General features: G+C 44.8%; 1 protein-coding gene and 1 non-coding gene across 3 annotated transcripts; both read left to right on the top strand.

Annotated features, from left to right (window-relative positions):
• Positions 1-5,498: 5,498 nt before the first annotated feature.
• On the top strand, positions 5,499-5,683 carry LOC123326809. The gene has a single exon (XR_006541350.1). It is a non-coding gene; the product is annotated as a U2 spliceosomal RNA (small nuclear RNA).
• An 833-nt stretch (positions 5,684-6,516) lies between these two features.
• On the top strand, positions 6,517-9,302 carry ATP5MC1 (ATP synthase membrane subunit c locus 1). Of its 2 annotated transcripts, none has more exons than XM_021704020.1 (5): positions 6,517-6,595; positions 7,151-7,198; positions 7,997-8,074; positions 8,563-8,741; positions 9,085-9,302. In XM_021704020.1, exons 2-5 carry the CDS (start codon positions 7,160-7,162, stop codon positions 9,197-9,199), a joined length of 411 nt encoding a protein of 136 aa, XP_021559695.1. In that variant the 5' UTR covers positions 6,517-6,595; positions 7,151-7,159; the 3' UTR covers positions 9,200-9,302. The 2 variants fall into 2 exon arrangements, with proteins under 2 accessions (XP_021559695.1, XP_021559694.1); XM_021704019.1 differs by having other exon boundaries at positions 6,569-6,665.
• Positions 9,303-11,228: the final 1,926 nt, after the last annotated feature.

Here is an 11,228-nt window from a genome sequence, read left to right as displayed (position 1 = left end):
GAAGGCAGTTGCTCAACCAACTGAGCCACCCAGGTGCCCCTGGCCTGTAGTTTTCTTGTGATCTTATTATCCGGTTTTGGTAGCACTGTACTACAGGTGGAATAGAATGAGTTGAGAAGTGCTGTCTCCTATGCTCTTCTATTTTTTTAAGAGTTTGTAAAGGACTGATGTTAGTTCTTCATTAAGTGGTAGAATTCATGGGTAAAGCCATCTGGACCTGGGCTTTTCTTTTCGGGAGTTTTTTCTATTACTGATTCAATCTCTTTATTTTTTATATATCTGTTGAGATTTTCTATTTCTTCTTTTTTAAAGTTTCTTTTTATTTATTTAAGTAATCTCTACATCCAGTGTGGGACTCGAACTCACAACCCCAAGATCATGAGTCCCATGCTCTTCCAACTGAGCCAGCCAGATGCCCCAAGATTTTCTGTTTCTTCTTAAGTCAGTTTCAACGGTTTTTGTCTTTCTAGGAATTTGTCCATGTCATCTAAGTTATCTAATTTGTTGGAATGTAATTGCTCATAGTATTCCCTTATAATTCCTTTTATTTCTATAAGGTCAGTTGTAATATTTCCTCTTTCACTCTTAATTTTAGTAATTTGAGTCTTCTGGTTTTCTTGGTTACTCTACCTAAAGGTTTGTCAATATAGTTAATCTTGGGCATGCCTGCCGCTCCCCCTGCTTGTGCCCCCCCCCAATAAATAAAATCTTTTAAAAAATAAAATAAAATAAATAAAAAACATAGTTAATCTTGTCAAAGAATCAACTTTTAGTTTTGTTGATTTTCTCTACCATCTATTTTCTTTTTTTCTTTTTTTTTTTAAAGATTTTACTTATTTATTTGAGAGAGAGAGAATGAGAGACAGAGAGCACGAGAGGGAAGAGGGCAGAGGGAGAAGCAGACCCCCCCGCTGAGCAGGGAGCCTGACGTGGGACTCGATCCTGGGACTCCAGGATCATGACCTGAGCCGAAGGCAGTCGCTCAACCAACTGAGCCATCCAGGCACCCCTACCATCTATTTTCTATTTCATTTATTTTCATGTGTTTTTTTTTAAAGATTTTATTTATTTTTTGACAGAGAGAGACATAGCGAAAGAGGGAACACAAGCAGGGGGAGTGGGAGAGGGAGAAGCAGGCTTCCCGCTGGGCAGGGAGCCCGACGCGGGGCTCGATCCCAGGACCCTGGGATCATGACCTGAGCCGAAGGCAGACGCTTAACCATCTGAGCCACCCAGGCACCCCTATTTTCATGTTATCTTTATTATTTCCTTCCTTCTGCTTGTTCTGGGTTTAGTTTTCTCCGCTTAACGACTGAGCCACCCAGGCGCCCCTTTTTTCTAGTTTCTTAAGGTAGAAGAGTGGGTTGTTGATTTAAGATCATCCCTCTTTTTCAATATAGGTGTTAATAGCTATAAATTTACCCCTAAGCACAACTTTAGCTGCCTCCTATAAAGCTTGGTACATATGTTTTCATTTTAATTTATCTTAAAATATTTTCTGATTTCCCTCATGATTCTCCTTTGACCCATTGGCTATCTAGGAGCATATCATTTAATTTCCACATACTTGGGAATTTTTTCTTTTGTGTCAAATAGATATTTCTAGTATGTCATTTTAATTCCCTTGTTTCTTTTACCAACAGAGCTACCCAGAAACACTGTAAACTTTTTCAATTTTAAATAATAGCAAATGTGGGGTGCCTGGGTGGCTCAATCAATTAAGCATCTGCCTTCAGCTCAGGTCATGATCCCAGGGTCCTGGGATCGAGCCCCACATCAGGCTCTCTGCTCAGTGGGGAGGCTGCTTCTTCCTCTCCCTCTGCCACACCCCCTGCTGTGCTCTCTCACTCTCTCTGTCAAATAAATAAAATCTTTAAAAATAATAAATAATAACAAATGCATCAGTGACACTATGTGCCAAGCACTGTTCTATATTAATTCATTTAATTTTCATAACAGCCCTGTATAAGGAAATGGAGCACAGAGAAGCTAAGCAACTTACCCAAGATCACCTGAATAGTAAGTAGAGCATTTGAACTAGAATCCAGGCAGTTTGACTTTAGAACCTATTTGAACCACTGTACCTTACTGCCTCTTTTATAGTTGAATTGTCATCTGAAAAATTGTGTTATCTGAAATTCTTGCTGTTCTCTGTGTTTGCTCATCTTTGCTCATTGTGGATTATTTCCTTATAAAGATCACTTTTTCAGTTATTGTAGGAATCCTGAATGGGTCCAGAGGAGGAGTTTTACACTGTTTCAGCTCAAGGGCATCCCTAATCCAGAACCACTTTTAATGCCAATTCCTTATCTTGGACATTCCTGGACAAAAGGGTATAGATTTTTTTTCTATAATGTGGTTTTATTTATTTATTTATTTAAGTAATCCCTACACCCAATATGGGGCTTGAACTCTCCACCCTGAGGTTAAGAGTTGCATGCTCTACCAACTGAGGCAGCCAGGTGCCCAACAGGGTATAGATTTGGATTCAGAATCAACATACAATATCGTCCTGTAGTTACAAATTCTTAGGAAAGTTTTGTGTGTGTGATTTTTTTCACCCAGAGCCAGGAATAGGTAGATAAACTTCCTTCTTGCCTCCCTGTGGATGGATTTTTTTTTTTAAGTCCACCCTTCAAAGTGTGTAGCCTTTTGAGGATCTTAGCTTTATTTGGAAATTTCAATTCCACCTCCCTTTCTCACACAGGCCCCAAACCCTTCTGTCCTCATGGAGGATTAAAACTCAAGCCACTTAATTCCTGCAACAGACACTCCTTTCTCTATCCCACCATATTCCCAGCTGTGGCTGCTTCAGTTTAATATTACATGTTCACTGCTCTGGTTTTATGTTCTTTCTTTGTTTCGGGTCCCTAAGGACTTTCCTTACTTTCTTGTGAGCCCAGCTATGCATTTAAAAGCTAGCATTTATCACCATGAGTCATCTCTCCCCTTCTCCCCCCACCAAAAAAAATTCCTCCTTTTATATTTGTTCCTATTGTTGTCCCAGAATATATCATCACCAGTTGGGTCATTTAGTAGAGGAGGTGTTTTTTCGGACTGTGGAAAATTGGTCATTTAATATAATAGAGAATACATTTTATTTTAGCTGTCAAAAACGAGGCCATGCAATTAAAAATATATTTGTTATATTTTATCTCTAGGTAGCATCTTTAGGTGTTGTGGCAGGAGGACTTTCAGAATATTTAATTTAGCCATATTGCCAGAAATGGAAGTCAACAGTCACATTTGTGCTGTGTCCTGGCCATGGCTGACTGGTCTAAGATTGGATACACCACCTCTCCTGTGTTTTTATACATGTTGTTCACTCTGCCTGGAATAGCCTCATCCATTCTCACCCTCTTCCCTGACATATCTAGCTAATTTATATTTATCCTCAAAACTCAGCCCAGAATTTTTTTTTTTTTTTCAAAAAGGACTTCCTTGGTTCTCTCCAAATGAAGTTAGTCTCTCCCTTCTTTGTATTTTGTAGGCCGTTTTCTTGTGGTGCCCATTAAGATTATTAGTTTTAATGGTTTGTTTGCATAAATATTTTCCTGCCAGTTTTGAGTTTGTTTGGGGTGGAAACTGGTATTATTCATCTATGCTCAAAAATGTTTGTTGAATTGAATTTCTAGTGAGGAACTGGGCTTAACCGACTGAGCCACCCAGGCACCCCGAGGAACTGGGCTTAAAGGAAGAAAGAGAAGATCTTGCGGTAAGACTCTAGGTGGGAAAGGAGGATTTTGAAGAGTCAGAAATGCCTTTGGAAAGAGGGCCCCTCCTGGCTTATTATACACAGGTTTGCTCTTTGCCACCTTCGTCAATAGCATTTCTGCCTACAAGGCAATTATCTGAGTTCCCACAGTTTTTTGGCCTCCTCCAAGATAGTTTAGTCTGACCCAAGATGCCAGGTCCAGATTTGAGGTTTCCCAACTACCTTTGACTTCACACCCACTCCTGGTTTACTAGTACTTTTTATTTCAATAATTAAAGACCACCTCCACATATACCATCTCATTTACTCCTTATAACAATCCTGTTGTAAAAGGAGTATCTCCCTTTTATAGATGAAGACTGAGTCTTGAAGAGATTAAGAACCTTGCCCAAATCACATACTAGTAAGCGGCAGCGCCAGGACTTGAAACCTGCTAGTTTGACTCCAAAATTCACATTGAACGGCTTGAATTCCAGTAGGTCACAGGATGACCTTGACAACTTCGAGTGTATGCTAGGAGTAGAGCTATATGACCAATCTGTATGTGAAAAAAAAATTAATACATGTAGACAAAGAGATAATCCACATGAAAATATAACTTTTTTTTTTTAAGATTTTATTTATTTGACAGAGAGAGAGATAGAGAGAGCACAAGCAGGGGCAGCAGCAGGCAAACGAAGAAGCAGACTTCCCGCTAAGCAGGGAGTCCGATGTGGGGCTTGATCCCAGGACCTTGGGATCATGACCTGAGCCCAGGGCAGACACTTAACCAACTGAGCCACCCAGGCGTCCCGAAAATATAACTTTTCTTAGAGTAGGAACAGAAGGAGACAATTCACCAGCCACCGACCTTTGCCTCACATTTATTTTATTTCATATTTCTATAAGGCAAGTAGTATTAACCCTGTTTTACATGTTCCTCAGTTTTAGGAGGCCCAAGAACCTCCATAGCCATTAGGTTAAGAGCTTCTGCTTTGGACCCAGACACACTTGGGTTCAAATACTGACTTTACCTCTTAACCAAATATGTCAAACTGGAGAAAGATGTTCTGTGAAATGAGGTAATCTGTAAAATGGGGATAATAATACCTACTTAAAGGGTTGTTCTAAGATTAAATCATATAAGAGTTGAAGGAACTTAATACAATACTTGCCATTTGATGAGGCCTCAACCAATGGTAGCTTATAACACTAAACCCAAGAGAGATTTGGTAATCTCAGAGAAATGCATATCCAGTCACATGGCAGAGCCAAGATAGGAACTCAAGCCTGTGTTATCTCAAAACTCTACACTCCTTCCATTATACCAGGCTGGCAAGCTAAATACATCTCCATCTTAAAATATTTTTTTCTAAGAGTCCAGAGGTCTAGCCTTCCAGATTAGTATAATTTTTAATTTTTTTCTATTATAGACTCATAAAAATATAAATCAACCTTACTACACTACCCAGAATTAACTATTAATATTTTATTTTCTTCCAACCCACATTGTTTTCTGGAAAGGTTTCCTAACACATACTTTCACCAGCAATAGTATAGGATAGTGCCTGGCTGATACTAATAAAAAGAATTCTGGGTGCCTGGGTGGCTCAGTTGGTTAAGCGACTGCCTTCAGCTCAGGTCGTGATCCTGGAGTCCCGGAATCGAGTCCCGCATCCGGCTTCCTGCTCAGCAGGCAGTCTGCTTCTCCCTCTGACCCTCCCCCCTCTCATGTTCTCTCTCTCTCTCTCTCTCTCTGTCTCACTCTCTCTCTCAAATAAGTAAAATTAAAAAAAAAATTCTGATCGCTTTTAGGCCTTTTAGCTAAGATCAAGTGTAGTATGGGTTCTTATTAGTTTAATATCTGATATGTCCTCTACCCGAGGACAATATATTAAATGGATTTTTGGAACTAGGAGATAGAAGTGGCTCCATCCACTTCACGCATAGACCTGGTATTGCAGTACTTCCAGGAACAGTGCACCCCCACAGGAAAATAGAGGTTGCCCAAAAGAAAAGGGGGGGTAAATGGAAAGAAAAAAAAAGAACTCTGCTCTTTTGATAAATGCCAAATGATATGCTTAAATTTCTATTCTTTGATCAGCGAAGTTAGGTATTATTTCCTTTAATTTCTATTTCTTTAGCGGACTGCCTGTTCCTACCCTTTGCTCGTTATTCTACAGGAGTTTTAAGTGTTTTATCCTTAGAATTTGTTTTTTACAATACAAAAAAAAAAAATCTGGCTGGTAGTCCGGGGCTGCTGAACTCCGGTCGACAACCACAAAACCGCGCTCACCCACTAGTTAACTTTTAAGGCCAGCGGGCGGCCTCTATTCGCCAAGGCGGAAGGAAGGCTTTCACGAATCACGAGGGCGCGAATTGCTGCAAAGGCGTTGGCTCTCCCGGCTTCGGGAGGAACGTCTCGCGGGATCTCAGCCGTCCTTGGGGCCTTCGACCCGACTACAAATCCCGACATACAACGTGCCTGAAGGCCCAAGCGCCCGAATGAAGGCGCAGGCCCAGGGTCACGTGTCTGTCTGCGTAAGGCGTCCGGTCATCTCTCCTACGCCTTTTTCTGCAGCTTCCACCTTGGCCGCCATTTTGTGCGGGAGGTTCTGGAACCTCTGAGCCCCGCCGACTCTATGGTTGAGCATTTCAGGGATCGACCAATCGGAAGCCAGATCTCGGAGGAAAACCCCGCCTTCACCCGTATGGAGGCGGGAACTGCCACGAAGCTCCTGTGGAGAGAGAGGAAGAAGCTGCGGAAAGCCAATAAGAAAGGAGGACTTGAGGACGTTAGCCAATGAGGATTCGAGGGGATTGCGGCCAATGAGAGTGGGGGGATCCCGGGACACGTGGGTGGGGGAGCTGAGCGCTGAGACCTAGAGCTAAAGCCGGGAGGTGAGTCAGTCACCTTGAGCTGGGCAAGCGCTGTGGTCGGAGTAGGGGCAGCGGGGCAGTGGGAGTGCAGGTGACTCGGGGTCGGAAGCCAGCGATGGGCAGGGGTGTGGGCTGGGCTGTGTGGAGGGGCATTTGTCCTCCGGGCCGGGAGAAGCGATGGGTGCCTATATCCTTAACAATTAATGTTAATTACCAACGGTAATGAGCGATTAACTGTGCCCACCGAGGCGGGCTGGGGACAGCTGTGTAAAATGGTTAGGACTCTGCCCGGCACCGACCCAGTATCTACCTCCAAAAGTCTTCCTTGGAGACCATACTCTTCAGCAACATTTCCTTCCTGGGGTTTGGGCCTCCTTCCCCTACTGAAGATCTCCGTGACCTTCTTTTGCAGACCCTTTCGCGCTGTCCCTCTGACCTCTAATGCTCTCCTCAGCTGGGGCACGGTGCAAGGAAGAACGTGGTCCTGGGAGGGCGGGCGGGGTGAAGGGGACGACCGAAGGTCGCGACTATAAGCAAACGACTAGGCTGTGAGTGAATCTTTTTTTCCCTCTGCAGACTGAGAAAATGCAGACCACCGGGGCACTACTCATCTCTCCGGCTCTGGTAAGCTGCGGCTCCGGGGTGATCCGTAGTGCCAGATGTGGGAGCTGTCGATGTTTAATGAATGAACTCAGAGGAGCTTGGCATCCAGGTGCTGTAGGCTCTTTGGGGAGGCTGTAGTAATGCAGTTACCCCCTGTTTATTTAGACCAGGAAACGAAGCTTTCTTGGCTTTGGAATGTGGTCAGAGTTGGGATAGGATCTTTACACGAGTCTGGCTTGGCCGTAGCCAGACAGCCCACTGAAGTAGTCATTCTCAAGCTTGGCTGGAGCTCTCCAGGTGATTCCCATGTTCAGCCATGTTTGAGAATCACTGCATTATGTTGACATGTTTCAAGAAAGCCAGGTTACAGGGGCCTCTGCTTAGATGGTTGTTCGAGGAGCCTCACCAGGCTTACTGGCCCAGTCCATTCAGGGTGTGTACCAGTGAGTACACGCTAACAAAATAATATTTCCCTCTTCGGATTCTTTGGGTGATCTGGGTACAAACCCTTCCTGTACCCGGTTTGATGTTAGTGTGGGTTCTTCCATTCTGGGATACTGGTAAGGGCTGTGCCCGTAGAAATGAACTTTGGTACCTGGGTTTAAATGGGAAAGTTGCCACTGCTAACTACACCTGGGTCTTGGACGGCTGTCACTTGTGCCGGCCTATCTGGTAGAAACAGGAATGCATTAATTGACCTTGAAACACATGGGCTTTTTTTCTGTTTATAATCTTGTCATTTTTGATAGAAGTTCAGCATCTACGTTTATCCTGTTTCCCTTGCTTGATTTGGAGGAATGTATCTTTCTGATTTGACAGATCCGCTGTTGTACCAGGGATCTGATCAGGCCTGTGTCTGCCTCCTTCTTGAGTAGGCCAGAGATCCCAGCTAAACAGGTAAAGGAATGTGGGCCCTCCTATAAATTTCCCCAGGGGCACCTGGCTGGCTCAGTCCGTAGAGCATGCAACTCTTGATCACGGAGTTGTAAGCTCGAGCCCCACATCGGGTGTATTTATTACTTAAAAATAAAAATCTTAAAAATTAATTCATTTCCCCAGGGAGGGGTTCTCAAGATAGTGACCTGTAGGCCAGAGTGGGAGGACAGTTAGAGTATCATGCTTTAATAGCTCTAAGTACCCCAAGGTGAACATTGTAGGTGAGAAGTTTGCAAAAGTGAGGTTTCCCTAACGGCACAAAATTTCCCTGGCCCTGTCGGAAAATGGGCCCGAGGACTAATTCCCAGCCTTGTCTGCAATCTGAGCATTCTCTACCTGCCAGGCAATTGGCCAGTGGTTTCGGAGCCCAGGTGGGTCGGGCGAGGGAATGGGAGTCAGCCACCTGTCCTTATGCCTCACTACGTCTCCTTCCCTACTTGCCTTTCCAGCCATCCTATAGCAGCTCCCCGCTCCAGGTGGCCCGGCGGGAGTTCCAGACCAGTGTTGTCTCCCGGGACATTGACACAGCAGCCAAGTTTATTGGCGCTGGGGCTGCCACAGTTGGTGTGGCTGGTTCAGGGGCTGGCATTGGAACAGTGTTTGGCAGCTTGATCATTGGCTATGCCAGGTAAGTTTGGGGGTGGCCTAGAGTATCTCCTACCATAAATTCCACCCCATTTGGGAGAAGCCTCAGCAGGAGCTCCCACTAGCTTGGGGTTGATTTCATTGACCTCTTGTTTTCTCCTGTGATCCCTGAATCATTTAAATATGTTTCCAACCTGGCTCACTTAAACTTACCATGTTGGTACTCTGCTTACCTGTCTAAATCCCCAGGATAAATGTAGGTTAGGCCCTCTCCCAGTTTCAGCAGTACCCCCATGCCCACCACTGACAACCTACCTGTGTCCTCCACCGTCCATTCCCTCACCCCTTCCTTTCCCCCGGCTGGCATCGATCTCTGTCCCTGGCAGGAACCCGTCTCTCAAGCAGCAGCTCTTCTCCTATGCCATTCTGGGCTTTGCCCTGTCTGAGGCCATGGGGCTCTTCTGTTTGATGGTTGCCTTCCTCATCCTCTTCGCCATGTGAGGTTCCATGAGGGTCACCTACCCGTCCCTGCTGCTTCGACTTCAGGCCATGCCTGGTGCTGGAGTGTGCTAAGCTTTACCATTAAACACAATGTTTCTCTAAACCCATATGCCTGCGCCTCTGTCCTTTGCCCCTGCAGAGGGCCTTGGTGGAAAGGTGGGACAAGGGACGTGGGAATGGGTCAGCCATGGTTTGGATCTCCTCGGGGCTGGGAAGTAGCACTGAGAACAGGGAGAGCTCCCTTTATTTCCCAGAGGGAGCACGGATTTGTCTAAGTAATGATAATTGGTTCCTTTTTCCCCTTAGAATTTAGTAGAATAATAATGTGCCATTCTTTTTTTTTTTTTTAAAGATTTTATTTCTTTATTTGAGAGAGAGAATGAGATAGAGAGAGAGAGCATGAGAGGGGGGAGGGTCAGAGGCAGAAGCAGACTCCCTGCCGAGCAGGGAGCCCGATGCGGGACTCGATCCCGGGACTCCAGGATCATGACCCGAGCCGAAGGCAGTCGCTTAACCAACTGAGCCACCCAGGCGCCCCAATAATGTGCCATTCTTAAGGGGCTTAATTTGCACCAAGCTCTGTTTTACATTTGTTATTTCAACAACCTTATGAACTAGCAGTACAATGGTTTATACCCATTTTGCACATGAGGAGACCAAGGCTTAGGGCAGCAAAATAACTTGCCCGCCATCACAGAGCTGGAAGTGGGAGAATTGGGGATTCCACCTCAGGCCAGCCTGCCCCATTAGCTGCTGTGATGGCCCACGAGTAGGGTGGCACAGATAGGGAAACAGTCCCAAAGAAGTGATGGAGCTGGTTGGAAATGGAGGTGGGCCTTCATCTGCCTGCATTTAGCCCCACTTGTGTCATTTTCTTTCTTATATGAAAGAATGAAAGACACTTTTTTAGAGTGTCTAAATGTTCTAGAATAAAGCAGATGAGGTACAGTTCCTGTTCTTGGAGAATTTACAATCTTAGCCTTGCTAGGGATAAAAAGGGTGAGGTTTTTTTGGTTGAACCAACTAGTGAATTGCGTAGAGAGCCTTGCACAGCATCTTCCTTGTGGTCTTGGTCTGTGCGCAGCAGGCTTCCCCAACTTGGCTAACGTGCAACTGGTAACCCAGGGAAGAGAGCGCTAGGCTGATATATCCACAGCCGTGCTTCTCCAAGCCCTAGCACCAGCAAACCATGACAAAATGAACACAGAGGTGCTGGTTAACACAATCTGTCTCAAATTGGATGGTTTCAAAAGGAGTAAAAGTGGGACCCATTTTGTGAAAACATACCTCGTGAAACTAAGAATATTCCTATCCAGCTGAAGGGCAGCTAGCAAAGACGGTTAAAACACCAAAAACTGTGACTTAATAAGAATGGATTGAATTTACATGCAACGTAAGTAAGGGCAGTCTGCAAGTATTTAGGTGCCAAGAATCCTCCTAGTAGTCTCGGGGAAGGCAAAGAAATCTAAGATCCTGCCCTTAAGGAGTTTCGGGCATTAAGAGAGTGGAAACCTTGAACAGTGTCACAAATTGAATATGTGGGTACAAAAACTATGTGCTGTAGGTGAGGAAAAGCAAGGAAGCCAGTGTGGTAATAACCTCAGCTAACACTTGAGCACTTGTGGGTCAGGCACAGTGCTAAGCATTTTCTGTGCATAGCTTCCAACATCCCTATGAAATAAGTCATTTTATAGTCAAGGAAAAAGAGGCTCAGAGAGGTGAGGCAACCTATGAAGGTCACACAGCTGATTAGTAAAGCTGGAATTCAAACTCCGGAACCCGTGTTCTTATCACTGCTGACTCACGTAAGCTTCACACACGTTCACTGACATGCCCGATAGCACACAGCAGGCCAACAATTCCAGTCCCAAGTCCATCTAACATTCATTCAACAATCATGGTCTTGTACCACAGGATTTTTCAACCTTGGCACATCTGGAGCTAGATAATCCATTGTTCCGGTAGGTTGTCCTGTGCATTGTCTGGTGTTTGGCAGCATCCCTGGCCTCTGCACACTAGATGCGGGCAG

Source organism: Neomonachus schauinslandi, chromosome 15 (genome assembly GCF_002201575.2).
Source record: "Neomonachus schauinslandi chromosome 15, ASM220157v2, whole genome shotgun sequence".
Lineage (NCBI taxonomy): Eukaryota > Metazoa > Chordata > Mammalia > Carnivora > Phocidae > Neomonachus > Neomonachus schauinslandi.
This window is presented reverse-complemented; position numbering and strand designations above follow the sequence as displayed.

What these genes read in the sequence shown, in the direction of transcription:
- ATP5MC1 (XM_021704020.1), top strand. Translation starts at nt 7,160, where the DNA reads ATGCAGACCACCGGGGCACTACTCATCTCTCCGGCTCTG. An exon ending in TACTCATCTCTCCGGCTCTG is followed by an intron (nt 7,199 to 7,996) that starts GTAAGCTGCGGC and finishes CTGATTTGACAG; the next exon opens with ATCCGCTGTTGTACCAGGGA. An exon ending in TTGATCATTGGCTATGCCAG is followed by an intron (nt 8,742 to 9,084) that starts GTAAGTTTGGGG and finishes TGTCCCTGGCAG; the next exon opens with GAACCCGTCTCTCAAGCAGC.